At 42.8% G+C, this 27,413-nt stretch overlaps 1 protein-coding gene across 4 annotated transcripts in view; it reads left to right on the top strand.

Moving 5' to 3' along the window:
* The window catches only part of LOC133474737 (citron Rho-interacting kinase), a 52,324-nt gene extending 24,972 nt beyond the window's left edge, over window positions 1–27,352 (top strand). Inside the window, exons 10-41 of one of the 4 annotated variants that reach the window (XM_061766693.1) lie at window positions 288–383; window positions 529–645; window positions 848–957; window positions 1,121–1,295; window positions 1,680–1,877; window positions 1,983–2,036; window positions 4,891–5,088; window positions 6,555–6,748; window positions 9,204–9,339; window positions 9,423–9,527; window positions 9,763–9,903; window positions 11,089–11,208; window positions 11,915–12,152; window positions 12,353–12,511; window positions 12,648–12,671; window positions 13,487–13,648; window positions 13,893–14,073; window positions 14,371–14,459; window positions 14,538–14,642; window positions 14,755–14,924; window positions 15,259–15,303; window positions 16,623–16,703; window positions 16,790–16,925; window positions 17,021–17,160; window positions 17,243–17,335; window positions 17,796–17,904; window positions 18,786–18,914; window positions 19,387–19,467; window positions 19,543–19,621; window positions 19,697–19,870; window positions 24,257–24,545; window positions 26,534–27,352. In XM_061766693.1, coding sequence (XP_061622677.1) covers window positions 288–383; window positions 529–645; window positions 848–957; window positions 1,121–1,295; window positions 1,680–1,877; window positions 1,983–2,036; window positions 4,891–5,088; window positions 6,555–6,748; window positions 9,204–9,339; window positions 9,423–9,527; window positions 9,763–9,903; window positions 11,089–11,208; window positions 11,915–12,152; window positions 12,353–12,511; window positions 12,648–12,671; window positions 13,487–13,648; window positions 13,893–14,073; window positions 14,371–14,459; window positions 14,538–14,642; window positions 14,755–14,924; window positions 15,259–15,303; window positions 16,623–16,703; window positions 16,790–16,925; window positions 17,021–17,160; window positions 17,243–17,335; window positions 17,796–17,904; window positions 18,786–18,914; window positions 19,387–19,467; window positions 19,543–19,621; window positions 19,697–19,870; window positions 24,257–24,545; window positions 26,534–26,557 — 4,152 coding nt within the window. In that variant the 3' untranslated portion in view covers window positions 26,558–27,352. The remainder of the gene's footprint in view (window positions 1–287; window positions 384–528; window positions 646–847; window positions 958–1,120; window positions 1,296–1,679; window positions 1,878–1,982; window positions 2,037–4,890; window positions 5,089–6,554; window positions 6,749–9,203; window positions 9,340–9,422; window positions 9,528–9,762; window positions 9,904–11,088; window positions 11,209–11,914; window positions 12,153–12,352; window positions 12,512–12,647; window positions 12,672–13,486; window positions 13,649–13,892; window positions 14,074–14,370; window positions 14,460–14,537; window positions 14,643–14,754; window positions 14,925–15,258; window positions 15,304–16,622; window positions 16,704–16,789; window positions 16,926–17,020; window positions 17,161–17,242; window positions 17,336–17,795; window positions 17,905–18,785; window positions 18,915–19,386; window positions 19,468–19,542; window positions 19,622–19,696; window positions 19,871–24,256; window positions 24,546–26,533) is intronic. The other 3 variants (XM_061766694.1, XM_061766695.1, XM_061766696.1) reach the window with 3 other exon arrangements.
* The last annotated feature ends 61 nt before the right edge of the window (window positions 27,353–27,413 follow it).

Here is a 27,413-nt window from a genome sequence, read left to right as displayed (position 1 = left end):
CTGTATATCATGGTGTTATGGTGGTTTGGGGCTTAGTATATCCGCCTCACAAGGTTGGGGGTTCAAATCCAGGCTCTGGCCATCATGTGTGGAGTTTGCATGTTCGCTCTGTGCTTGAGTGGAATTTCTCTGAGTACTCGGCTAACTTCCCACATTCCAAAACCATGCATATTAGGGTCACTGAAAAGTCAAAACTGTCCTTAAGTGTGCCAGACAATAGAAAATCAGTTAACCTTTGACTATGTTTTGCGATCATGTGCACTGTATAATACATTGACTTTATGTAGGAGCTTGAGGAAGGCCTGCGAGATTCCCATGCCACAGCACAACGGCTGGAAACCCATCTGAAGCAGAAGGAGAAACTATATGAAGATAAGATTAAGGTTAAATATTTTGATATCTGCTCACTGTTGCGAAGTAAAACAATAATAGAAGGCATGCCTATTTAGCAAGTCTTGCTTTTGTCAGTTGAGGTGGAGGTGTAACATCTTCTCAAGCAGTATCCTGTTTTTGTGGGTTGCCCGGCAGGTGTTGGAGTCGCAAATGAAGGCGGACATGGCGGATAAAGAAATGTTGGAGTGCAGTCAGAGCAAATATGAGGAGGAGGTGCGGGAGAAATGCAGCATCATCAGTGAACAGAAGGCGGTAAGCGCTGACGAGCTAGAAAGTGACACTATTCCGGGCATATTTTCCCATTTATCACACTGACATAGATTTCTTGTTTAGATTATCTGCATTTGTTGATTGCAGAGGAGTAAAACACACCAGTCCTTCAGTCCACAATGTAAATCTTGGCTTCACATTTATTATTTTAATAAATTATACTGATAATGATTTTTTTATCTAGACTATAAATGCAATGGAGTCCAAGATGAACAGCCTGGAGCAGAGAATTGCCGAGCTGTCTGAGGCCAACAAACTAGCAGCCAACAGCAGCATATACACCCAGAAAAATATGTAAGTAGTGATTGCTGTCAATATCCTTCAACTATTCTTTGTACAATATGCCATTTTTTGTCATTTTATTTATAGATTGTACTGTACGTGCATGGAATACAATCTTTCAGAAGCCTCGCCTATTACTGAGCTGTTTACACTTGTGGCTGTGTGGTCATGGCAGGAAAGCCCAGGAAGAGATGATCTCAGAGCTTCGCCAGCAGAAGTTCTACTTGGAGTCTCAGGCCGGGAAGTTGGAAGCCCAGAATGCCAAACTTGAGGAGCATCTAGAGAAAACAAGTCACCAAGAGCATACCCACAAGAGTCGGGTCTTAGAGATGGAAAGCAGGCTCAGAGAGGTTCATAGTGAATTCTGATGATGAACCTGCTTTCTTTTTCTGTGGTTGAACTTAAGTCTTAGCAACTGGGAAAGATTTGCCACAGATAAAATAGATCAAATAGAACTTGTGATCAGTGTGCAAAATGCTCAGCACAGTCTATGTACAGTATATAGTGCAGTACAGTACAGTATAACTGCTTTCCAAAATACACTCCCACTATATTGCTGATTGTTTGATGTTTAATGTCTTACTAACTAGGATATTGAGAGTAATTATAAATACAGTACAAGACACAGAAGTACAGTGATTATTCAATGTAATGTAGCTAATTCATTTCATAACATGTCTCAGACACCGTGGCTCCTCCCTGAATGTGGATTCTTCCTACATCTGTCTTTATAGATTGGACTGGAGCACGAGGAACAGAAGCTGGAGATCGAGCGGCAGGTGACAGAGGTGACACTTTCGTTGCAAGAGCGCGAAGTCCAGATCAACAACCTGCAGGCGGCTCGCCGCGCTTTGGAGAGCCAACTGCAGCATGCCAAGACTGAGCTGGAAGAGACCACTGCTGAGGCTGAGGAGGAGATCACTGTGCTCAGAGTGAGACATGAATAGAAAAGGAGGATACTAAAGATGATGTATTCTTTGGAGTTACTCAGGTGCTACGTAATATCTGACGTATGTCTCCTTTCTCCATCTTGTCAGGCGCATAGAGATGAGATACAACGAAAATATGATGCTTTGAGGGACAGCTGTGCGGTAAGCAGCGCACTATACTTCTGTCTTTCCGTGAATATACTTACTGGCTGTCATCTAGTGATCAAGGTTTTCGCTTTTCCTGTATACAGTATGTGAACAGTATTTACTACACAGTTCCGTGGATATTAAAGCTCTACACAACCCTGTTCAAATGTCAGGTTTGTGTGATGTAAAAAACGAGAACAATAATTTCCAAACTTTTTCCGCCACGAATGTTGTGATCTATAAAAACTCAATTGAAAAAAAAATAGGGAGGGGAAGTGAAAATAAACAGGTTATGTTGCACAAGTATACATACTCTCTTATACAGTGACTGAAGATGTGGCTGTGTTCAGAATTAACCAGTTACATTTAAACTCGTGCAGTATGGTACCCTGTGATTGGCTGACAAGCAGTTCAGGGTGTACCCCACCTCCTGCCCGCAGTTCGCTGGGATAGGCTCCAGCATACCCATGACTCTAGTGAGGATAAATGGTGTAGAAAATGGATGGATGGATGGATGGATGGATTCAAACTCATGTGAAATGAGAGTCAGCAAACACCTGCCACCATTTAAAGTGCCTCTGATTGACCCCCGATGAAATTCAGATATTCGAGTAGGCACATTTTATAGCACCTCCATGGTCCCCAGAGAGGTTTCAAAGCATCAGAGTGATCTCATTGTTCGAAGGTGACGTCCCCCCATTTATTAAATCACAAAAACCTGGCATTTGAACAGGTGTGTGTAGACTTTTTATATCCACTGTATACAGACACACTTCCTCGTTTGTCCTGTACAATGATTGAAATAAGAATGAAAATAACTGTTGTTGAAGAAAATCATTTGTAAGTCTACTAGTCCAAATAAAATGTTTCTTGGGGACATGAATGAGTTATAAATAATGTGGTTGGAAATACAAACTGCAGTGAAAGCATATCTTTTGTGTCAGATGTAACGTATGAAGCAGATTACAGTAACACTTCAAACACATTGGTCCTTGGTATACTATAATATGGCTGTCGGATCATTTGACGGGTCATTGTCTGGACTGATTGTAATGACTAACACGCTAACGTAGCTTTACTTCTAATGCCCATTACCAAACGTCCATGTCCTGTAAACTAGGGTTGGAAATCTCTGGCATGAGGCCGGTTCGATAAATATCTAGATTCACAGGTAGCGATTCCATTAAAAAACTACACCTTTATTGGCGGAACAATTCGATACGATTCGCACTGCTGCGTTTGGTTGTAAACATAACGTTACCTGCGGAGGAAAGAGCGAGACCTCTCTTACTTGTTTTACGAGATGAAAACCATAAACCTTCAGGCAACCGATTCCTAGCCTCGCGATATCGAGTCCGCAGCCCGACAACTGACGTATGTCAGGATTCCTGGCGGATTTCGTATCGGATTTCTGCTACCGATACAGACCAATCTTTCGCCTTTACGAACAGATATCCGGTTGCATCGGTTTATTATTCCCAGCTCTACTGTAAACCCGACCTACAGTATATATTATCCATCCATCCATCCATCCATTTTCTACACCGCTTATCCTCATGAGGATATGCTGGAGCCTATCGCAGCTAACTGCGGGCAGGAGGCGGGGTACACCCTGAACTGATCGCCAACCAATCGCAGGGCACAGAAACAAACAACCCTCCCAGCGCTTGCGGCGACCAATAGAAGAATAGTTGTCAGTCATATTTGGAGACGTTTTCACAGACCGTGTTTACAGTAGTGTGCTTGGTATTGGACTTGGCAAATACTCAAGAGCTGGCAAATATGTTATTGTCACTAATGTGTTTCATTAATTATTAAGGGAGCTAGCCACTCATACAGTATGTACAATATCTATTGACAGTTCATTCATAAGTGCATGATGTCTTATTCAAATGTGTCCTCTGCCCATGAAATTGTGTTGTTTGGGGAAAAAAATAAAAAAAAAACCTTGAATGTGGACATTTTTAGTCTGTTCATTAAAGTTAGATTATCATTATGTATTTGTGAATGAAATTAGTATAATGTATGCATGGTTGAATAATACATTCCAATTAGTTTTAATTTCAAAAATACCATTTTATTTTAGCTTTTCAAAAAATGTGTCATAACTCTCCTATGTTCACAGTCAGGATGATAGGCCTTTGTGATCATCCTAGTTGCCCATCCCTGCTTTAAAGCAACATTTTCAAGCCTCTGAATGGCTTCCCTGCTCCTACCAAAACTTACAGTACGATGATGGCATCATGGCAAATCTCAAAAACAATGACACAAGAACCTCCCTTCTCCTGGAATTGTGATTCTCTGTACTCCCACAACTTTCGCAGCCAGTTTTGAGTAGTTTGTAATCAACAATGGTGAGGATGTATGGCAGAGGAAAGGATTTGAATGACAGACACGTCGAGACTCTGCAGATCACCACAACATCCAGTCCACTGTTGACTTCTGCACCAAGACTCAAGTATTCAGATGCTGCTGTCAGTCTCCTGCCTCAGGGGAAAAGACGTTCTGAGTCGAAACAAAACAGACACCTCATTTATTCACATAAAAGATTTGCTTCTTGTTCCCTTCCCCGGCCCCTTGATGTTATGCATGCTACATGTTCTCCTGAGAACTGACAACAGGCGAGGGGTTGTTAACGTGCCACCTCATCAGACTCAAACTGTGTGGAGAGCAAGCTAGTGAGCATGGATGATTGGAGTAGAATGAAATGATTGGCCTGTGAAATGATGAAATTGATTGCTTCTAAAGATGGTTTTGTATTTCTAACTTTGCAATAAAACCTGAAGACTAGTTACAAGTGGTTACTCAACCTGTTTTTGTCTTGCTGTGTTACTGGTGATAATCTCAGTGTCTTCATAACTTCCTTCAGGTGATCACTGACCTGGAGGAGCAGCTGACCTCCCTGACCCAGGAGAATGCTGAACTGAACCGCCAGAACTTCTACCTGTCCAAGCAGCTGGATGAAGCCTCTGACGAGAGAGAGGACAGATTGCAGCTCAGCCAGGATGTGGACCAGCTGCGTCGAGAGGTGGCTGACCGAGAGATGCACCTTAACAACCAAAAACAGGTGACGTGATGGCTGAGGTTTGTAACCTCTTTGGAATGTAATGATTATCGGTAATACGTGACAAATAATTCACTGCAGCTTAATGTGTGAAGTAGTTTCCAATTTCGTTTTATTTGTAGCAATGCACCACATTTCCACCAAATGTCACAATTCAGTTTAGTCGGCCACATTACAGTCTTTTCACCTGTGAGGAAGCTGTGTGAAGCAGGGATGGATGGATAGTTTTGTTTCTATACTCTGACTGATGTGCTACTGTTATTTTGCTTTTCTGTTCCTCCTGGAATTTAATTGAAAGCCGTTTCGGTGAGGTTTGTAATGATTTTGCAAGCGTGCCGCCCACATTCTCTAATGTCTAAACTAAATTGTCAAAATACAACAAACGCATAGACAATCTCCCATCTTGCTTTAAACCAACAAATGTTGCGTCGTCAGCATAGCACCATTTTTGTAAGATGGTTTTGAATATTCTGCGCCGATTTGTCAAAAACAATGTGTGTATATTTTTATATCAGCTACCGATAGTTTTTCAGTTCAGTCTGCTTTCTCTTTGCACCGCCCACTCATAGCCAGTCAGATGCTGGGTTTTCACTAACATGCCTTATGTGATACCTCCACAACCTGTGACAAGAGACCAAGACATTTCTCCCAGCTCTGACAGTGCAAAGTGTAAATCAGGCAGCAGAAACTCTCCGAATAGTTCTGTATTCTAATGTGTAATAGTCTGATTGGATCTGTGCAGCGAGAGAGCGAGGAGGCCGTGCGATGCGTGCACTGCTCCTGTGGGAGGACGTGCGTGGGCGTCCAGTAGCGCTCTCAGTCCTGCTGGTTGTGTAACCAGCCATGGAAGGAATATATGAGGGATGGGGTGGTGTGTGGGAGGGAGGAATGTGTCATCCCATCACTCCCAGGTCGTGTCAGCTGTGGAAGCGTTGGACTTCAGAGAGTTGTGGTGATGCTGCAAGACCAGCACAGGCTATATTTATCTCCCAACATTTGAGAACAGCTCTTTGTGTAGGCTTTGTGATGCAAACCAAAAAATGCCATGTCAAAATGTGTAATTTAAGACACCGCACAGGTATTGATGCTATTTCAGAACAACATTTATGACAGGAGTTCGGGTCCCATTATTTAATCTGTAGGTTCACTGTGTTACATTGTTTGGTTTTGGCAGGTCACTTCTCTGTTAATTTGTGCTCTTTCCACTTGTTTAGCTTCCTACATTAAGTTTGGCAGTAGTTTGCACACCAAATGGGTAGCACATTGCATTATGTGTGGTATTTGCCTCATGGGTGATTATTTATTTATTTATTGAATTTAGAGGGTGCGGCTTTTATACAGGTGCACTCGACAAAACACATTTTATGTTAATAGATTATCTCTCTGACTGTCAATTAAAACCTATCTTAGTTTTTGAAGGAAGTAAATCCAAGTTTATATTTGAACCTCAATCTCTCACTTCTGTTCAGAACCTTGAGACACTGAAGACTACATGCACCATGTTGGAGGAGCAAGTTCTGGAACTTGAGACATTAAACGATGAGCTTCTGGAGAAGGAGAGACAGTGGGATGCCTGGAGGACAACTCTTGAAGAGGAGAAGAACCAGGCTGAGAGGAGGACCAGGGAGGTCCAAAGAATGCTGGACACCGAGAAACAGAACAGGTAAGTGGAACACATGGAGGCAGTAATCAGAATCAGAATCAGAATCATCTTTATTTGCCAAGTATGTCCAAAAAACACACAAGGAATTTGTCTCCGGTAATTGGAGCTGCTCTAGTACAACAACAGACAATCAATTGACAGAGAACACTTTTGAGACATAAAGACATTGACAAAAAACAGTCACTGAGCAATAAAAGGTTGCTAGTTATTTGGTAATTCCGATACACTTTTTTAACGTTTTTTTTTTACAATTGTGCAAAAGCTGCAGAGTCCTCTAGCACTTAGAGCAGTTCGAATGACTAATATTACAATAGTCCGGTGCAATGACCATTGTGCAAAGGGCGCCGAGACTTCAAATGAGTAGAACGATAGTCTGGGACAATGTTGATTGTGCAAATGTTGCAGATACTCCTCAGTCAGTGTGCAAATTGAGCAGATGCTACTCTGGCATGAGTGGCCAGTATTGGTCAACAACAGATATGCAAATAGTGCAGCGTGGTGAGACTACTGCAGTGAGTGCACGAGTAATATATAATTGGCCCGACAGAAATGTGACAACAAACTCAAGACAAAAAGACAACAAATTGCCAGCATGTTGCAATGGAATTGTAGGTTAGGTGTTTAAGAAGTTGATTGCAAGAGGGAAGAAGCTGTTGGAATGTCTGCTAGTTCTAGTTTGCACTGATCGGTAGCGCCTACCTGAGGGAAGGAGCCGGAAGAGCTGGTGAACGGGATGTGGAGGGTCTGAGAGGATTTTGCACGCGCTTGTCTTAGTTCTGGCAGCGTGCAAGTCCTCAAGTGTGGGTAGGGGGGTACGGACAATCTTTTCAGCAGTTTTGATTGTCCGTTGCAGTCGGAGTTTGTCCTTTTTTGTAGCAGCACCAAACCAGACTGTGATGGAAGAAGACAGGACTGATTCAGTGACCGCAGTGTAGAACTGCCTCAGCAGGTCCTGTGGCAGGCCGTGCTTTCTCAGAAGCCGCAGGAAGTACATCCTCTGCTGGAGGGAAGAAGTCCAGGGATGATGGTGTTGAACGCTGAGCTGAATTCCATGAACAGGATCCTCGCGTAGGTCCCTACACTGTCGAGGTGTTCTAGGATGAAGTGCAGTCCCATGTTGACTGCATCATCCGCAGACCTGTTTGCTCGGTAGGCAAACTGCAGGGGATCCAGCAGGGGGCCTCCGACGCTCTTGAGGTGGTCCAGCACGAGACGTTCAAAGGACTTCATGACCACAGATGTCAAGGCGACAGGCCTGTAGTCATTTAGACCCGAAATTGTAGGTTTCTTGGGGACTGGAATGATGGTGGAGTGTTTGAAACAGGATGGTACTTTGCACAGTTCCAGAGATCTATTGAAGATCTGTGTGAAGACTGGAGCGAGCTGGTCCGCACAGACTTTGAGGCTGGATGGGGACACATGGTCTGGTCCTGCCGCTTTGTTAATCTTTTGTTGTTTGAAGATGCGTCTCACATCCTGTTCGCGGATAGTTAACGCAGAAGTCGGTGGTGTGATTGTGGTCGGGGTGCGGCCGGGTGGGTGTGTGGTGTGAAACTGTCCTTTTCAAATCTGCAGTAGAAGGTATTCAAGTCGTTGGCTAGTGTGCTATTGTTCTCAGCCTGGGGGGATCGTCGCTTGTAATTTGTCAGCGATTGGAATGCATGCCAGGCTGATTTAGAGTCGTTAGCACTAAACTGTTTTTTCCAACTTTGCTGCATAGTTCCTCTTTGCAATGTTAATTTCTTTAGTCAGCTGGTTTCTAGCGCGATTATACACGGCCCTGTCCCCACTTTGATATGCATCCTCCTTAGCTTGGCGAAGCTGCTTAAGTTTGGCAGTGAACCACAGCTTATTGTTGTTGAATGTGCGAAATGACTTTGTTGGTACACACACCTCTTCACAGAAACTGATATAGGATGGGACAGTGTCACATCAACTAAATGTACTCTTATTTTGTATTATTATATTCTATGTCCATTTTTAATAGTTTTCCTTTTCAAACATTGATAAGTGGAAAGTGTATTAAGACTTGTTCAATGCATCATTTATTGAGAAATATATTTACTTTGTCACACCAGCTTCAATAGGCCATCATCTAATATAACCACAATACCTGTTACGTGTTCACAAAGTATAATAAGTGACCCTTTCTATATTGGGAGATAGTGTTTGCTATTAATGTTGTTGCTTACCTCCACCTACACTCCCTTGGATGCAAAAGGCTTATTCTCTTAAGGGATCATCTCCTGCTGTTCTGGATTTATACAGCACAGTATAATGTGGGCAAGTCAGGCAAGGGGAATTTGCTACACAAATTAAACCATCCTCACACAACCCTGATTGTGTTTCTGAACTTTTATATGGATCATTTATGGTGAACTCGTCTTTGTGTTCTTTGTTCTCTATGGAAGAATGAAATGAACGCGTATGGAAAAACGTTTGTTGTGTCCTTCAGACTTCGTGCTGAGCAGCGCAGCTCTGAGTCTCATCAGGCTGTGGAACAGGCCGTTACAGAGCACAAAGCCGAGATGTTGGCGCTACATCAGATTCTCACAGACCAGAACCTGAAAGCTGAGAGCCTTGCAGACACTGTAAGTGATTCTGCACTCAAGCACAAGTATTTAACACCCTCTGTGGTTAACATATGTTGCAATGCCTGTTTTCTGTTCTTTAGTTTAATGATTTGGAGAAGAAGCATACCATGTTGGAGATGAATGCGCATAGTTTGCAGCAAAAGCTGGAGAGTGAGAGGGATCTGAAACAGCGGCTGTTGGATGAGGTCCATTCAGTATTTTCACACATTATCATGACAGATCTTTGATAACATACTTCAGATATTACCATAACATATTCAAACTGCATGCTGTTGGTGTCTTTTCTTTATTTTGCTTCATACGAATCGACAAAATAGACACAAAACACACTTTTATGTCTGTAAAGTCCTTGTGGTAAATATCAAACTTTATTAAAAGTATTGGAATGAGAAAATGTTGTCCTTTGTTGTTGTTTTGTAGCAAGAGAAGCTTCAGCAGCAGATGGATGCTCAGAAGGCACATATCTTTCGTCTGACCCAGGGCCTGCAAGAAGCCCTGGACCAGACTGACCTGCTAAAGACGGAGAGAACTGACCTGGAATATCAACTGGAGAACATCCAGGTGCATATCTACAGTATATCAATACGTATGCTCATGTGCAGAGTGCGAAGCACAGAATCTTCCTCGGCTTAGATTGTGTGGTCACCATTCAGTGACTTAGACTGAAAGGTGGTGCTTCTACATGTGCTGAACCATATCCAACATTTGGAGTTGTTTTTCCTTCTTACTATGTATTTTGTATCCAATAAAGATGAGGGATTTGATTGCAAAATGAATGCGTATACATGAAGCAGTGGCGGGCCATGCATTTGGTACCTGGGCCTTCAGTGGGGACTCAAACCCCTACTATTGCGTTACAATTATAGAAACCATCAGTACTGTACAAGAACACATTTTAAAGTAACAGCAAGCAACTGTGCCATGAATATAATCTGGAGCAGTGCAGAATCGATATTTAGCAAATAAAATGGCAAAACCGTAAACAACATTTTTTTTTCAATTCAAATGAAATACATCTCACCAAAGATGCTGATTATTAAATGTATTAATGTGTGCAGAACTGATGATTTTGAAATCTGATTGGTTAAAGAAACAGTCCCCTAATATACGAATAGTTGCTTATCGGTGAGCCCTACTGTTCTGAAGATGCTGGGCAGATGAAATTGTCATGGCAACACAAAGTAGCTGAAATCTGATTGGACAAAAAAAAAAAAAACTCCAACATCCACATACACGACTAGAAGCAGTGCAGCCACGAGAAACGCTGCAAATTGCAATCATTGCCTCCGGTAGTGTTGTGGCCAGCAGCCTTGACTTCTCACCATTGCATTAATTGTCTTAAAATAATATACAGCTGTTTTTACAGGAAATTCCTAAGCATATAGGCAAGGCAAATGTATTTATGAAGCGCATTTCAGACACAGGGTAACTCAATGTGCTTTGCAAGATTAAAAGCATTTAAAAACAAAGAGCAAAAATACATTTAAAAACGAAGTACAGAAAATTAAAAGACAGCGTCTTTATGTGCCACCACAATTACCATTGTTTTTATTATCAGTATTACTGCTGTGACCCCAGCACAGGTCATTGAAACATCGTTGCCTGGTTTCTCTTCGACTGTTGTGTCATTGTGACATCACACACTTATACCTTCCATTGTTTGTCCTCGCCCACAGTTTGCATTATTTGTCTGTACGAAACAAAGTATTGGAGGAGAAATTCACAGCAGTAGTGATGTTCACTTAGCTCCACCTGCAGGCTGTCTACTCCCATGAGAAGGTGAAAATGGAGGGGACGATCACCCAGCAAACGAAGCTCATAGACTTCCTTCAAGCCCAGGCCCATGGAGGTTCAAAGAAGAAAAAGGTCCGATGACATCACATATTCAGTGAAATTATTTTTACAAGTGTGCATTTTTATGTTGTGAGAAGACCTCTTTTGAAACATAGTGTCCTCCTTTAGGTGCAGGGGTGTCAAACTTGTTTTCACCACAGGCAATGTTATTAGGTTGCCCTCAGATGACCTCTTAGAACTGTCAAACCACATAAATGTGCAATGGGTAGACATGGAATGGTACGTCCAAACTCATGGTTTGGTACCTTCCTCGGTATCCCATTCGGTACCTTGGTATACATTTAGTAGTGTTTAAAATTAACTTTACAACAAACAATAAACAATGTACTATATACAATGACAGAGGAAAGTTAGTTCGTAAGGGTTAGTGCATCACTAGTAGTTAATTATCTTTAATAGTTAATCTGTTTAGAAAATGATTAGATGGTAAGAACAATCTCATTGCTTATTTTTTAATTGAATTTGAATCAACTGATTGAATAGAATTCTTTATTCCGGCGTTCCCAACTTATCTCTTTGAGAAAATCTTTGAAATGAATTTGCCAAGAGCTGGTAATTACTTGATTCTAAAGGTGAAATCCGGGGGCAGTTCATGCATAAATTGTCATTCAAACTCCCGCTAACCTCTCATCTATTCATAATAACTTAATCAAAGGCTTGGACCGAAGCTGCGCCTGCACTCTCTGGTCTCGTGTTACATGCTGTGCATATCGTGCAGGGTCTTTTTGGGCGTCGGCGCGAGGACCTGTTGGCTGCCATGGCTGCTCAGGCGCAGGCCCAGGGACAGGGACAGAGTCAGGGCCAGGGCCAGGTCTCCCCTGTGTCCTCCATCCAGCCAGTTCCCCTGCAGTACAGTGACATGAAGGTAGCGCTGGACAAAGAGCGAACACGCTCCTCTGAGCTTGAGGATGCTCTTCAGAAAATGAGAGCAGAACTGCGGTCTCTGAGAGAGGAAGGTGAGAACGGTTCATATTCTCTTGTTTTGGAAAAGCCCAAAAGTCCATTAGACGTGTAGGTCATCTTTCTCCCTCACATTGTTGCTGTAGCAACTGAGACTGAAATTATTATGTTCATGTTCAAGAGCAAAGAGGCCAGTTAAATTTTTCGCTCCACATTTATTGGCAATGTTATGACCAAGAAATGATTTCCATCCCAGCACTCCAATATAAGGATCATAACAGCTCCACAAACCCAGCAACAGCACGACAACAGATGATGATGTCTGCCATGGTGAAGTCTCCTGACCACCAGCAAGTCCCACCGAGCCTGGTACCATCCAACTCGGGGCGCAGGAAGGAGGTTGCCACGCCTGAGGGTGAGTGAGGGGATGATGTCATCTTCATTCAAGAAGCCAAATAATGGACAACAGCATATTCGAAATATACCGGCCCTTACCTCAACACACAAAAGGATTTTCTCTTACTGCCCTTTTTCTTTCACACACCTTTCAGAGAGAAGGAGGGTCACTTTTGAAAGTAAGTTTCCCAAACTCATGGTTCCCATTTGGTCTCTTCTCCCTTTTCTCCTTTTGCCCCACCCATTCCTCAAAAGGACAGATTTTTAAAAGTTGTGCATGTCTACAAAGTAGCACATCACAGCAGGTCAAAAGTACATTTTCAGCTTTGCAGTGCACAGCTTTCGAAATCTGAATCATTTTTTTCTTGGTTGCTGAAGCTTATAGCCTGTCAGATTTGCAGAACTCCACAGTGTTTATCAACCCATTACAATTCCACTTCACATCGTATACCAGAACAAACCGGTTGATAAACACTGCAATGCACAAAACGTTGTATAACATAATGAATCCCAATCTAAAGGTATTATTCAGTCACATTATTGGGCAGCATACTGAATAATTAAGTCAAAATTGCATCGCTCAAGATATTGCTGGCTTAATATTGTTGCAAATACAAGAACACAAGATTCAGAAATGAAGAGAAACGACCTTGAGGTAATGCAAAAGTACGAGGAAAGAATAGAAGCTGCTGTGAAATGTGCCGACGAAGGTAAACAAACTCCAATGCAATCTTAATATTGACTGCATAATGCCTTTAAATGCATCAGCTAACGGCCACTAGCAAAGGGATTAATTAAGTCTTTTAATTCTTTAGTTTCAGTTTTTAGCTGCTCGGGACCTAAACATCTTTTAAAAACCACTTTTTTTGTTGTTTTTTTGTTGTTGTTGAACTGACTCCATAGTTGATATGGCATGGGGCATTGAGGGTGTAACAGAGTCAGGCGGAATGAAGCAGCCTTGCCCTCACTGTGACCCTGCCCTGGTTGTATTCAGAATATGGCCGGCGAATGAAAGACAGTCAGCGGGAAAGAGAAAGAGAGAGGGTGCACCACCACACCGCTCACCGCTTCACAGTGGGACTCAACATGCGCGCCGCCAAGTGTACCGTGTGCTTGGACACAGTGCACTTTGGTCGACAAGCCGCCACCTGTCTCGGTGAGTGCCCCTATCGAGAGTTTTCGATCACTTGATCGGTATTTGTTTGTCCGCCATGTTGGCGGTTGGGTTCGGGAGGAGTCTCTATTCAAGTATTGGGCGAGGGGCAGTTAAAAGTCATCGAACCTACTAATAATTGCATGTTTTCTTGCAGATATTTTCACGGTTTGTAGTTTACCGTAATAGTTCTTCGAAAGTTTATTGAATTGTTTGGGGTTGAAGCCCGATCTTTTCCCTCCCTCAGAATGTCACGCCCTGTGCCATCCAAAATGCTCGCCGTGCCTTCCAGCGACGTGCGGCATGTCGAGCGACTGCTCTCTGCATCTGTCCGAGGGCTTGTGTCGGGAGAAAGGCAACTCTTCAGGCCAGCAACTCAAAGACGCCAGTGGACACATGCACCTGGAGGGATGGATGAAGCAGCCCAGGTGCTGGATAAAAAGGGAAAGGGAACAAATGAAGGGATACACCGCACTAATAGAAACGCTTCCATGTCACCTTTTACTCATAACATTTCCATTGTTCTGTTTCTTAAAGATAACATTTAAAGCTAGCCCGAATGTTGCAGTCATATACTGACCAATAGTACCTTGACGAAGATTTTTGTCTCACGCTGGAAGGTTGACAAATAAATGCCAGTCATCCGGTACATATGTGAGAAAGGTGTTCATGGAAAGCCCAGTGCCCTGTTTTATCATGAAAGCTTTGTCCTAATGCTTTTACAGGAATGGAAAGCGAGGCCAAGGCTGGGAGAGGAAGTACATGGTCCTGGATGGGACGAAAGTGTCCATCTACGAGATAGAACCCAGAGAAGGTTGCCTAAGTGTTCACTTACCGAGCTGATGACTTTCTTTCATTGTGCTTGAGTCTGGCGCCTTGTGTCTTAACTCAGATTCGGTTAAGCCACTGGAGGAGTTTGACTTGTGCATGTCTGATGGAGAAGTCGAGGTTCACGGAGCGGTCGGGGCCACCGAGATACCCAACACAGCCAAATCCGGTATGATGTAATGCGTCACATAAATAACACCCACGACATTTATATAACAAGTCAGTTATTCATGTTGAATCGAATGAAGATTACAAACATAATTGCCACCTTCCCGTATCAGATGTTCCATACGTGCTGAAGCTGGAGTCCCGTTGCCACCCCCCTTGCTGGCCTGGACAGTCCATTTACTTCATGGCTCCCAGTTTCCCAGACAAGCAGCGCTGGGTGGCTGTCATGGAATCTGTCGTCGCCGGGGGGCGAGTCTCTCGCGAAAAGGCTGAGGCTGACGCAGTGAGTATCTCTGGGCTCTGCTGACCTTACCCATAAAGCCGATAGCAGCACATCTTTTCTGGATGTGATTGGTAAGTGGAGTTCATTCACGAGCACTGAATTTACTATCCCGTTTTTAATGTTTTGTCTTATTGCCAGTATTTTAATGGATAACCTCCAGTTTCACTTTTCTATGTCGTTAATTGTCATCTTCTTTTTCGTCTCTCCATCTCTCTCTCCCTCACTCTTTCTTTGTTTGTCTGTTTGTTGTGTTTCCATCACGCCTCATTATATGGCCGCGTTTTGTTAATTTGTTCCATTTTGCCCATTTCATTGAATATCTTTGCACACATAGGCTGCTGTGTCCAAAAGACAAATGGTTCTATCACCTCTGGTCCAGGTAAACAAAAAAAAAAAAAATAATAATAATAAAATATATATATATTTTTTTAAAATGCAGACACAAGACTTTCTGACATTCATTTCCTTTCCTTTACTGTATGAGCCCAGTGATGCACCAGCCTCATTTGGTTGTTGGCTAACCCACCCCCACTCCCACCAACGCTGCCCCCTTCCCTGCTGAGATCTCCCCTCACGCTCACTGTCCTCTGACTGCAGTACTATCATCTCTTGTGAAAGCCACATCATGAGCAATGCAAAACAAAAATATATATATATAATAATAATTTCAACAAGAAATCAAAATTGCACCAGAGTTGAGAAGTCACCCTATTGTCACTCCCTACACGCTCCTGTTGCATGCTGTTGGTGCCATTTTGTTACAGTGAGTTCTCAGGAGCTCTGAGTGGCATGTGATGAACAGTGTTCCCTCCCTATATGGTGCCTCACCTACTGCGGACGTAATTCGCCATATCGCAGATGTTTTTTGTGGTCAAATAAACGCTTACTAGCCCAAAACATTTACAAAAAAAAAATCTAAAAACAAACAAAAAAATTCTTTGAAACACATATTACAAGAAATCAAATGTACATCGTGTACAGCACTACTGTGAATTACTGTATGTTTACGAGTTTAAAAGGCATTTCAGAGTATAGAAATAGTATTACAGTAGTAGTAGTAGAGAATATATTAGTATACTATATAGTATAGTAGTAGTATAAGAGTGGTAGAGGTAAATAGGAGTGTGGGGAAGATTATTAAGAGTCTGGGGAGGTTCATACAGCTTTAAAATGAGTATGAATCATCAGAAAAATGAGAGTCGCTACTTTGCGGAGCTCTGGTCGCTTTTTGTTATATTAGCATGTACAGTATATTTAATACAACCTGCCACCATACCAAAGAAATGGTCTCAGAAGTGTCATTTACACATACTGCTATCACCCTGTTAAAAAAACTTCACTCCAATCCTTTCTCCGATTGATGTGATGGAGATACAGTATTTGTTTCACTGCTGGTTGTCTATCAAACTGACCTCTGGGCTAGTAAAGATACTTGACCTGAACCCTTGAACGGAAAACGGGAAAACTGAGCATTTTTGTGTCTGTAAAGGCCTTTTTGATGCAACTCTCACATTGTGCAGGTGTGTCGTAGCCAGTATAGTTCTACGCAGGAAAACCTGCATGTGACCTTTGACCTGTCCGCACTTGCACACGGTCCGGCAGGCGTCGTGCTCTCGCCGTTGTGCTCCTCTGTCGCGTCGCCCTGAGCTCACGTTGAGCGAGTGAACCTGTTGACTGTCAATGTCTTCTTGCTTTTAGAAGCTCCTGGGAAACTCTCTCTTGAAGCTGGAAGGAGATGACAGGCTCGATATCAACTGCACCCTTCCACTTACAGATCAGGTGGCATAATCGTCTGACAATATACGGTCACATTTTGTGGATTAAAACTCTGCACGGTGATGGCATGCTCCTTGCTGTGGTTTCAGATAGTTCTGGTGGGCTCGGAGGAAGGTCTGTATGCCCTCAATGTAATCAAGAACTCCCTGACTCACATTCCTGGCCTGGGATCAGTCTTCCAGATCCACATCATCAAGGAGATGGACAAACTGCTGATGATTGTTGGTGAGGACCGGGCCCTTGTTAACAGCTGTGTGGACGAGCGAACGGCGCAGACTGAACGTCGGCGCGTGACACCTACGGTATATGTATATGTGCAGGGGACGAGAGGGCATTGTGCCTGGTGGAGATCAAGAGAGTGAAGCAGTGTTTGGCCCAGTGCCACCTGCCCAGCCAGTCCGAGCTGGCTCCGTACATATTTGAGACGGTCAAAGGATGCCATCTGTTTGCTGCCGGCAGAGTACGTCTTCTTTCTAATAATGAGTGCGTAACTTGGAGAAATGCGACTGGACAGGCTGACTATATGCTGTACGTCTTCACAGATAGACAACGGGTCGTGTATTTGTGCTGCAATGCCGAACAAGATCACCATTCTACGCTACAATGACAATCTCAGCAAATACTGCATTCGTAAGGTAGTATACTGTACGATCCCTTGCTTCCATATTCGCACTGCATTCTGGATTCATATCATTATCGACTCGCGGCTCTACCGTTACTGTTATGTATCATGTTCCATTGCACCGCCAATATTGTAATAGAAAGAAAAGTATTTTCCTAATTATTGGAAAAATGGAAAATGTGGGACTGTTAATGTTATTCTGGTTATTCTGATTGCTATTAATATCACATGGGAATATCACAAATCAAAGGAAAACAGGTTGCATTTTGTTGTGCTGATCTATCATTTTATTCCGTTGAATCCAGAAGATAGTTCTGCATCTGAATGAAATTTCACCACCTCAACTGTAACTTTCCACGCCGTACTTTTTGGTGATGACAAATGTTTTGGAGGAGCTCTGCAATATCGCTGCCATGGCGCAACTGTAAAATGGTGAAATTTTAAACCCCAAAAAAATCATTGTCACTTCACAGGAGATTGAAACTATGGAGCCTTGCAGCTGCATCCACCTGACGAGCTACAGCATTATCCTTGGCACCAACAAATTCTATGAGCTTGAGATGAAGCAATTTGTACTTGAAGGTGTGGTCATCAGTAATCTCTTCTTCACATGTCTGCATTTAAATGTAATGTAATGAATTTGAAAACACTATAAACTTTCAGATGACTGTACACTCAACCAACAAATTACAAATAAAACCATCCATCCATCCATTTTCTATACCGCTAATCCTCACTAGGATCAGTTTTTCCAACATGACTTTACAAGATCGATTCCCTCTGCAACGTCGCCTTCATGTCAAATCTAAACGTCACATAGTTTAATGCAGCGACTCCTGTTTCATAACACAATTAAGGATTGATATGATACCAGAGAAACCATGAAACAAGACCACCTCAAACATTGATCAATGTAATATGTGAGCGATTGTGTGTGTGTCCGCTGATGATATACTAGGTGATTAAACATACCTAAGAATAAAAGAAAAAGATATCAATCAGTCATGTTTAAATTGCAGTCCTTTGAATGTGGGCTTCCTGCGCCCTCATCTCAGCGGTTGGGTTACCAGTCGTGTTTCTTTGGGAGTGGCGTGGATGGCGGAGAAAACAAAGTTTATTGGTTAATGGCCTTAACTGTCAAAATGTGAGTTGAAACAGAGCAGTCTTTTTGCCGCTCTGCCGTTGCCAAGGAGACCAGCCAATCCAAGCTACACCGCACGGAAAGGGTCTGAGCCGAGATTCAAAACCACGGCACCTCCGTGCTACCCGTATATTTGATATGTGCTTTTCTTAATTGGGGTTTGTTTTGGTGTATTGGTCACCGAGGACTATATTAATTAATCGCAAGGTAAATCTACCCAATTCGAATTTGATTACTCTCTATGTAGGTATCTTTATAAAATAATATGTAACTGCGAAACAGAGACAAGTAGATACCATGTCCTGTGTCTGGTCTGCCGCAGAGTTCCTGGATAAGAATGACATGTCGCTGGCCTCAGCGGTGTTTGCTGCCTCATCCCACAGCTTCCCCATCGCCATCATGCAGGTGGCCAGCAGCGTGCAGAAGGAGGAGTATCTGCTGTGTTTCCATGGTGGGTGCGCACAGTCATGCGCAACAGAAAGCCTCGCGGTCCAGTGGGAACGTAAACATTCATAAATCGGGCGAGTTCAAAATGTGAGACGGACACTGAACCTCCTCTCAGAGAATAGAAAATAGCGGAGGTCTGGCTTTCGCTACCAATAAATCTAATTATTCTTGTTGCTATAGTGTTGTGTCCAGTCAGTAAAGATGATATGCTTTTCAAACATCTTTAGAACTTTCAGTTACTGTAATGTAATCACCCCTCTTGCCAGCAATGAATGATAACTGACACTTGCACAATAGAAATAAATAGAACAACTAGAAATAATCCGGAAATCAGGAAAGTTGAATAGTGAAGTCACAGCACACTTCAATCGCTATCAGTGTAATTATAAATCATGCATGTTATGAATCCAATGCCTTTTTTTTTTTCATAACTCCACTTGTTAGTTGAAATTCTGGCATTCTTTGTCTTCTGGCAGAGTTTGCTCTGTTCGTGGACACGTATGGACGGAGGAGCCGCACGGACGACATCAAGTGGAGTCGCCTGCCTTTGTCCTTTGGTGAATACACGATGAACCCACATTATTATTAGAATCTATTGTAATAACTTCAATTGTGCGTGTTCTGTTGTGCAGCCTACAGAGAGCCCTACCTGTTTGTCACCTACTTCAACTCACTGGACGTCATCGAGGTTCAGGGCCACGCTGCTTTGGGGTGAGCCTCACTGGCGACTTGATGGCATTTAAATGACTTGTCGGACCTTCATTTCACCCATTGTCGTGTCCCCAGACCTTCAGTGCTGGCCCACCTGGACATCCCCAGCCCTCGCTATCTGGGCCCGGCCATCTCCTCCGGAGCCATTTATCTGGCTTCGTCCTACCAGAACAAACTACGAGTCATCTGCTGTAAGGGCAGTCTGATCCGAGAGTCAGGAGAGCTACAGAGGACCGGCTCCAGCAGAGGGTCAGCTCCTCCAAATGTTGCTCTGCCACGCTTGAAATGAGACAAGTCACAATGTACACTACTCACATCCTTTTGCCAAAATACCCCAAAGATCAAGAATTATAGTTGCACTTAACAAACCGTTTTTTGTCTAGCTGAAATTAAACTGTTTAAGCGGAAGGCCTTTTCTTATGCAAGTGAGCCAGCCCTCCTCCTGCTCCACATACGGCTGTGCCAATGGCAGTAACATGACGACTAGGAGCAGAGCTTGGAGGGGCTGCACTCAGAGCCCCGAATCTAAAAAAGTGACTGCGAACTGCGAAACACACACGAGCCCCTACAGAGACAGCATGGATTTGGTACCAAGCCTTCGAATTACACTTGTCAATTACTGTGCAGACCTGTATGCGTTACGAACTGCAGGAGACACATCACCAAACAACAATAAACCACCGCCCGCTTCAGAGAGCATTCAACTATGTGCCACTCATGAGAAACTAATGCTGTTAGCCAACGTTAATCTGTGCATGCAACTGAACTCAACGCAGCTCGCCTTACCTTTTGGCTTTGATGTAGTGGTTCACCCCTATGCACATGACAAATGCTTGACAATGCCACCCCTGACTCATTTAACCACATCCGGACTCTGGCTGTTGCCTGAAAGTGGCACAGGATTTTGTAGTGCTTATAAATTATGTACGGTGGTGTGGAAGTGCAGAACCAGCATGTGACTAAAACGGACCAATCACAAGAGATGTTCTCCGCGGCATTGTACGCGCAGCAACAATGTTTGCCGTGTGCGCGTCAAGTGACGCAGAGGGGCCGCGCGGGCCAATGCGTCAGTCACGTGATGCAATGCGGGCGTTGTCGGCCGCGCGAGCGCAGGAGTATAAAGAGGCCTTAAGAGCAATTTAGTACTGAAAAATTGAGCTATAGCGTTGAACAGTTTGTAGTTTCCTGAATGGGGCAAAGTAAAATTGTTTCCACTTCCAATAGGGTTTCCACTGTCAAATGATGGAATTAAAGCACAGCAAAATCCAGATAAATGAACAGAGAACGAGGAAAGGTCAAAAAACTATTTCGCCCCACTGTCCACATTTCCACTGCATGTCTGACCTTCTTCCAAATTCATTACATCATCACCACAACGCATCAACTCCATAGCAAACCTCAAATGCACACATTTGACAACCACAGAATGCAATATGCTCATCATCCACGATATATACAATAAACAATTTGTGAATAATATAAATATCCTACATATTTTAAAGCTTTTCCTAAATTATTTCACTGTAAATAACCACTCATGAAAATATTTGAAAAACAAACAGAAATTATATTTAGGCTCTTACACAGTTTTTCACCATCTCAATTGTCTGGATTTTTTTTGTCGGGGCTAAAAACTAGCCCAATGAAATATACAGGCTGGGATGTATCGTAATTTCACGTTTATAATGCGCACCCATGTATAATACGCTCCCCCAAAGTTGACCTCAAAATTCTGGATTTAACGATGCATGATTTTGCTTCTACCCATATGATTAAAACATAAAGTATTATCTGTATTTTTTGTTTCGTCAAGGAATTATTCTGAAGTTAAGCACTTTATTTGAACACGTACTACTTTCTTTTTATTTACTTGCTCTTATTTTGAAATTCACAGCCCTACTTTTAATTAGTAAATGAGAAAAGACACAGTTGTGCTCATATGTTTAATTACCCAGGCAGAATTTGAAAGACGTGTACAATTCTTTAAAGAAAACATGGAGGACCAGGCGAAACACATTTAATTTTATTTTAATGGGATTCAAATTAAACTGTCAAGCATTTCAGAAAAGCATTATCATCAAACAAAACATAACCATAAAGAGATTAATGATGGTTGTTGTTCAGTCATCAGTCGTATTATGAGCACAACTGTACATATATGCAGTCATATGTACCCCTGTCATATTGGAATGAGAGTGTAGGCTACACCTTTTTCATAACCTCTAGGTGGCGGTAGCATACTAGAATGAAAATGTACACCTTTTCTATAACCTCTAGGTGGCGGTGGCATATTGGAATGAAAGTGTACAGCTTTTTCAGAACCTGTAGATGGCAGCATACATTTATAAAATGTGAAAGTTATTTTCATTTTCCCTTATACCTATGTATAATGCCCACTATTGACTTTTGACAATTTTCTGGGGGGAAAAAATTGCATTATATACGAGAAGTTACGGTATACTTTCTGGCATGTCAGCTCTCCCCCATTATATAAGACTGAGCGTCCTCTGTGGCTGTTCAGTGCGTTCGTAATAATAGCTGGCTCATTTCTACCACTACACCATGCAGTTAACCATCAAGATATGCCTACAACCTAAATGCATCTTCCCTCAACTGTTATGTGTTATTTGGGCTACAGTGTCTCTGTTGTGAGCAAGCATGCTAGCTGATATTAGCTATGTAGCTAGTAGCAGCTAGTGGACCTCACAGACCAGTATTGGGGCTGTCTAATATGCCATCCCCGACTCCGTGCCCCATGCGTGGGGCACCGCAACAAAAACACTTCATGGAAGGGTAACTGTTTATTACATTCGCTAGCCTGTGAGCTAATGAGCTAGTCAGCTAGCGAGCTAACAAGCTTGCTCAACTGCGGCTGGTTCGTCCAATAGGCCTACGTCAGCTCCTCACTCTGTTGTTGCTGTGTTGGTGCACATAACAGAGATACATTATTAGGATTCTAGGCAGTTTCTAGTTTCTAGGCAGGACACGCCCTGCTCCAATATTACTGGTTCAAGGACACGCCCCGCCGCACTATGATTGTCTGCTGTATCCCTGTAGAACACGCCCTACTGCTTCCAGAAGGGGAAAGGTAGTATGTGACTTAAGTGTAGACTCTAAATTGCCCATAGGTGTGAATGTGAGTGTGAATGATTGTTTGTTTATATGTGCCCTGCAATTGGCTGGCGACCAGTTCAGGGGGTTCCCCACCTCTCGCCCAAAGGTAGCTGGGATAGGCTCCAGCACACCCACGACCCCCGTGAGGATAAGCGGTACGGAAGATGAATGAATGACTTTAGTGTGGCGGTGTTAATATGTTTCCCACTAACCCTACCCTAATCCTAACCTTAACCGATCTGAAACTGCCTTAAGCTCCAACCCTAGCCCTAAACCTAACCATAATAAACGTTTTTGTTTTTATTTCATACAAATGTGATACATTTGGGATGGTCATCTCATGACATCTGCCTGCCCTCTTTTATGATTATAGAGGCTTATTTTATGTACAATGTGATTTTTCTTTTGTCATTCAAATTTGGTAGGCTTGTTAAAAACACTTCACTATGGTGTGTCAAATTTACAACACACTACAGAAAATGGATGGATGGATTATTTTTATATTCAGTCCCTTTAACAAAAGATTGACTTTATTCTTTAATTTCACACTTGATGGGTGGACAGGCACGCCGTAGACCCAATTATTTGCATATAAGCAATTAATAAGTAATTTTCTGTATTATTGAACTGAAATTGAAACTAGCACTGACTAATTACAAACGTCACGTTTGCTTTTGACTGACTAACAGTGCCATCTGCTGCCCATAGGTAAAATTCAACTGCTTTGTTAACTGCTCTGACTGTGGGATCCCAACGGGGAACGTGGCCACTTTTAAAAAGTCAAAACAAACTACAACTTTCACCTTTTGAAAACTAGCCTTTAAAAACGTAATAAGTATGTAATCTTTAAAAATAAACAGTCACAATTTCATTTGTAATGTGCATTTCAGTGCGCGTTATTAAGCAACTTATGAGTAAAGCAAGAAATTTGACATTTGAGAGCTGTCCTATCGAGCTTCGTGCATGGACTGATGAAGCGTGCTTGGATGGGAGGAGAAATGTCTTCGAAGACAACCAGAACAGTCCGCTTGTGATCGAGTCGATGCCATGACAGAGAATGAAACAACCTGGATGAATGAGAATAGTGCTCAATAGCATTGAGCACAAACTGAGGAGAAACATAACTGCTTTTATAAAAGTGGATCAAATATAAAAACTGTGTCAATGAACAAAGGCCCTCACTTCATTGACCATTTTTTTATTCTCAATGGACACAGTATTTTAAACCATCCCTCCATCCATTTTCAACACCGCTTATCCTGGTTAGGGTCGCGGGGCGCTGGAGCCTATCCCAGCTGACTTCGGGCGAAAGGCGGACTACACCGTGAACTGGTCGCCAGTCAGTCGCAGGGCACATATAGACACGGACAACCATTCGCACTCACATTCACACCGTCACTGAGTGGGATCTGAACCCACGCTGCCCGCTCCAAAGTCAGGCGAGTGTACCACTACACCATCAGCGACCCCCTCAACTAAATGAGTTGAGAATAACCTTTGGCCTTTCCTGTGGTTCTCCAGGAGTCCCAGCAAGCGAGGCCCTCCCACCTACTCGGAGCACATCACCAAGCGCTTGACCTCGGGCCCCGGCAGTCACGACGGTCTGCATCGAGAGCCGAGCACCCCTCACCGCTATCGAGAGGGACGCACCGAGTTCCGGCGGGACAAGTCTCCGGCCCGCCCCTTGGACAGGGAGAAGTCACCCGGTAGGGTGCTGGACAGCCGCAGGGAGAGATCTCCTGGACGGTTCGGGGACAGCAACCGACTCATGGCTGGTTCTGTGCGGACGCAGCTGGCCCCTGTTAACAAGGTACTGTTGCCAGAGTCACGTCTGTTAATGTCTTTGTAACATGCATGTTCTTATTGCTTGATCATTTACACCAGCACATATCGCTTCTGTGTGAATACACAACAAGGCTTTCAAACTAGCCAGACAAGAACAAAAGCAAAAATAATACAGAAGATCAATTGATTTTCACTAAGACTGAATTCGATTGCAGCACTTCATCTACATCTAACTAAAAACAAAACTGCACAACTTGTCAACAACGCGGTATTTTGGTGGTTTAGATTTTTACTTAGTTAGTTGATCTGTTAGTTAGATGATCCTTACAAACATAGAACCACCACTAGCTCTGTTGTCATAATTATCGTTTTCCACTGCAGTCATATTGACACAGTAAATACGGTAAATACTAGCACAGACCGAGGAGTTGCATTACACACTTTTACAGGAATTTATTTTCACCGTTTGAGACACTGTGGCATCAATAGGTGTTACCGAAGGTCTGTCTTTGTTGTTATTAAGTAGAATTACTAAAACCACAATGGTGGCACAGCACTGCATTTATGTATGCAAACATTTGAGACTAATGAGGTCAAATAATATAGACTCCATTACACAGAACACAAATATTGACAGATTAATCAACATGTAACTATTTGAACTACCGATATTTGTTGTAGCAAACTTTTGATAATGGCACTCTGGGGTTCTCAAACTATTTTTTTTTGATATTTTTTTCCAAGGAGCCCCTCATAATCCTAACGCCAAATAAACATAATGCCACATGCGCCACGAAATGCATGGCATGCCATTATGTCAGAAGTGGGGTGAGCAAAGCAAAATGTCAAACTCTTGCATTAAACTGCTCCACTCAGTTTTAGGCACACAACTAAACAACCAAACTGTCAAACTCTGGTTGAGTTACAGCACAAGAAGGGTATTCCTGCAAGCGGGTTATGTGAAAACTCAGAGGAAGTTGACCCCGAGATGAGGGAAAGCCTGATCAATCCATTTGGGAAAATCTGACTCAGCTACCGTGGTATCAGGTTTGGCATGCTAAATCCTGACTTTCTGCTGGCTTCCTCCCACCTGACGCATGCTTGTCCGTTTCTCCGCGATCCCATCGATACTGAGGCACAACTAAATTTTAAAAAGATATGCTGGGATTCCCAGACTAATTTCTGATCGAACAGTATTGTTTTACATCAAAGTCAGTCATTTATCTTCCTCCCATTTTCCAGCCATATAGCTCAAAGACCCCCATCTCACTGGGCTCGAAATCAGTTGGCAACTCTGTGATGTCTCCTGGAGTTCGATTTCATTGGAGAACTTTTGGCAACTTTTTCAAACCTCCAAAAGGTCTCAGAGACATCACGGAAGCCAATTCTGTCCACGACAGGGGAGATGTCTCCGCGAGGTCTCTGGGACATCTCCCAGACCTGTTGGAGACCAACAAGCCAACTTTATTTATTTTCAAATGCTTTGAATCATGTAAAGCGCAGTGTGTTACCTTGTCTATGAAATACGATATAGAAATAAAATTGCTTTGCTTTGCTCTATCTACACTGTACAGTGGGTACGGAAAGTATTCAGACTCCCTTAAATTTTTCACTCTTTGTTATATTGCAGCCATTTGCTAAAATCATTTAAGTTCATTTTTTCCCTCATTAATGTACACGCAGCACCCCGGTCGTTCCCCAACCTAAAAAGTGCTGTGGCTCAATTTGAAATCTGAAAGTCCAATATCCTTAACGTTTTGTGAGCAATGCAACACATCTACACAAGCAGACGCTCATTAAAACAACACAATTGGATGCTTTATACAAGAAAAAAATAATTCATATGAAACAAAATTGAGGTTAGCATGTTGGCTAGACCCTCAACAACCGTTGCTCACCCTGAATGTGAATAAGTAATGAGTAATCCCCATTGAAGTAGATAGGACAAGAACATTGCCCCTCCCCTTACTTTGAACTTAATGGCCTTTTCCTTTGCCTTTCATTGTCCTACAGGTGTGGGATCAGTCGTCGGTGTGAGAGGTCGTCGGTGTTCCTTTTGGACAGGCTAATGACTCACACTTGACTGACAGACGGCCACATTGCCTGTAACACAGTCACACATCTTCATTTGACCACAAACCTGAGACATGCTTTTTGGGGGGAGCGTATCCGACAATAAAATCGGTGGCAGGGAACACACGTCAAGCATCTATTTTATAATAGATCACCGGCGTATATGTAAATAGTGCTAGGAGTTTTTATAAAGGGAAAAGTCGGCCAGTAAAGCCATGTCTATTTTTTGTAAAACAAGAGTTTCTAAAGATGTTGCAGGGAGACTCACACCATGATTATAACGGAGCTGTATTCATGATGGTGAGGAATAGGTCGAAACATTTTGCACATGAATCAATTGGATTTGAACAAGATGTAAAAACTTATTTTTTTGTTTTCCTCCCCCCACACTAAACGTGAGGTCCTCTTTCTTGACTCTATCTCCTTTGATACACACTCACTGCATATAGAAGTGCTTCACTGACAACAATGTTGCCTTGTGTTGTTTCTAAAGCTGCCTCATCTTGCTCTCGTTGGTCCACAGCGGCCTCTGTCTGTGCAGTGACATGTAGTAGATGTCAGAGGTGGCGTTTCTTTAGTGCCTGTTAGACCACCTCATCAGTGAGCATGACATACAGTATTTATTTAGAGCAGCTTGATTCTTTCTCCTGGTTATTTTCTGTCAAACTTTCGTTCGATAACTAGACGATGTTAGTGCGAACTAAAGATTTTCCTGATTTTTAGATATCTGCACAAGAATTAAAACATGTTTGAAACCTACTTTCTCCCTTGTATCTTTTCAGAGCAGGTCTCTCTCTCTCTCTCTCTCTCACACACACAC

This window comes from Phyllopteryx taeniolatus, chromosome 3 (assembly GCF_024500385.1).
Source record: "Phyllopteryx taeniolatus isolate TA_2022b chromosome 3, UOR_Ptae_1.2, whole genome shotgun sequence".
Classification (NCBI taxonomy): Eukaryota; Metazoa; Chordata; class Actinopteri; order Syngnathiformes; family Syngnathidae; genus Phyllopteryx; species Phyllopteryx taeniolatus.
The sequence above is the reverse complement of the archived record's forward strand: the minus strand, read 5'-3'. Positions and strand labels throughout refer to the sequence as shown.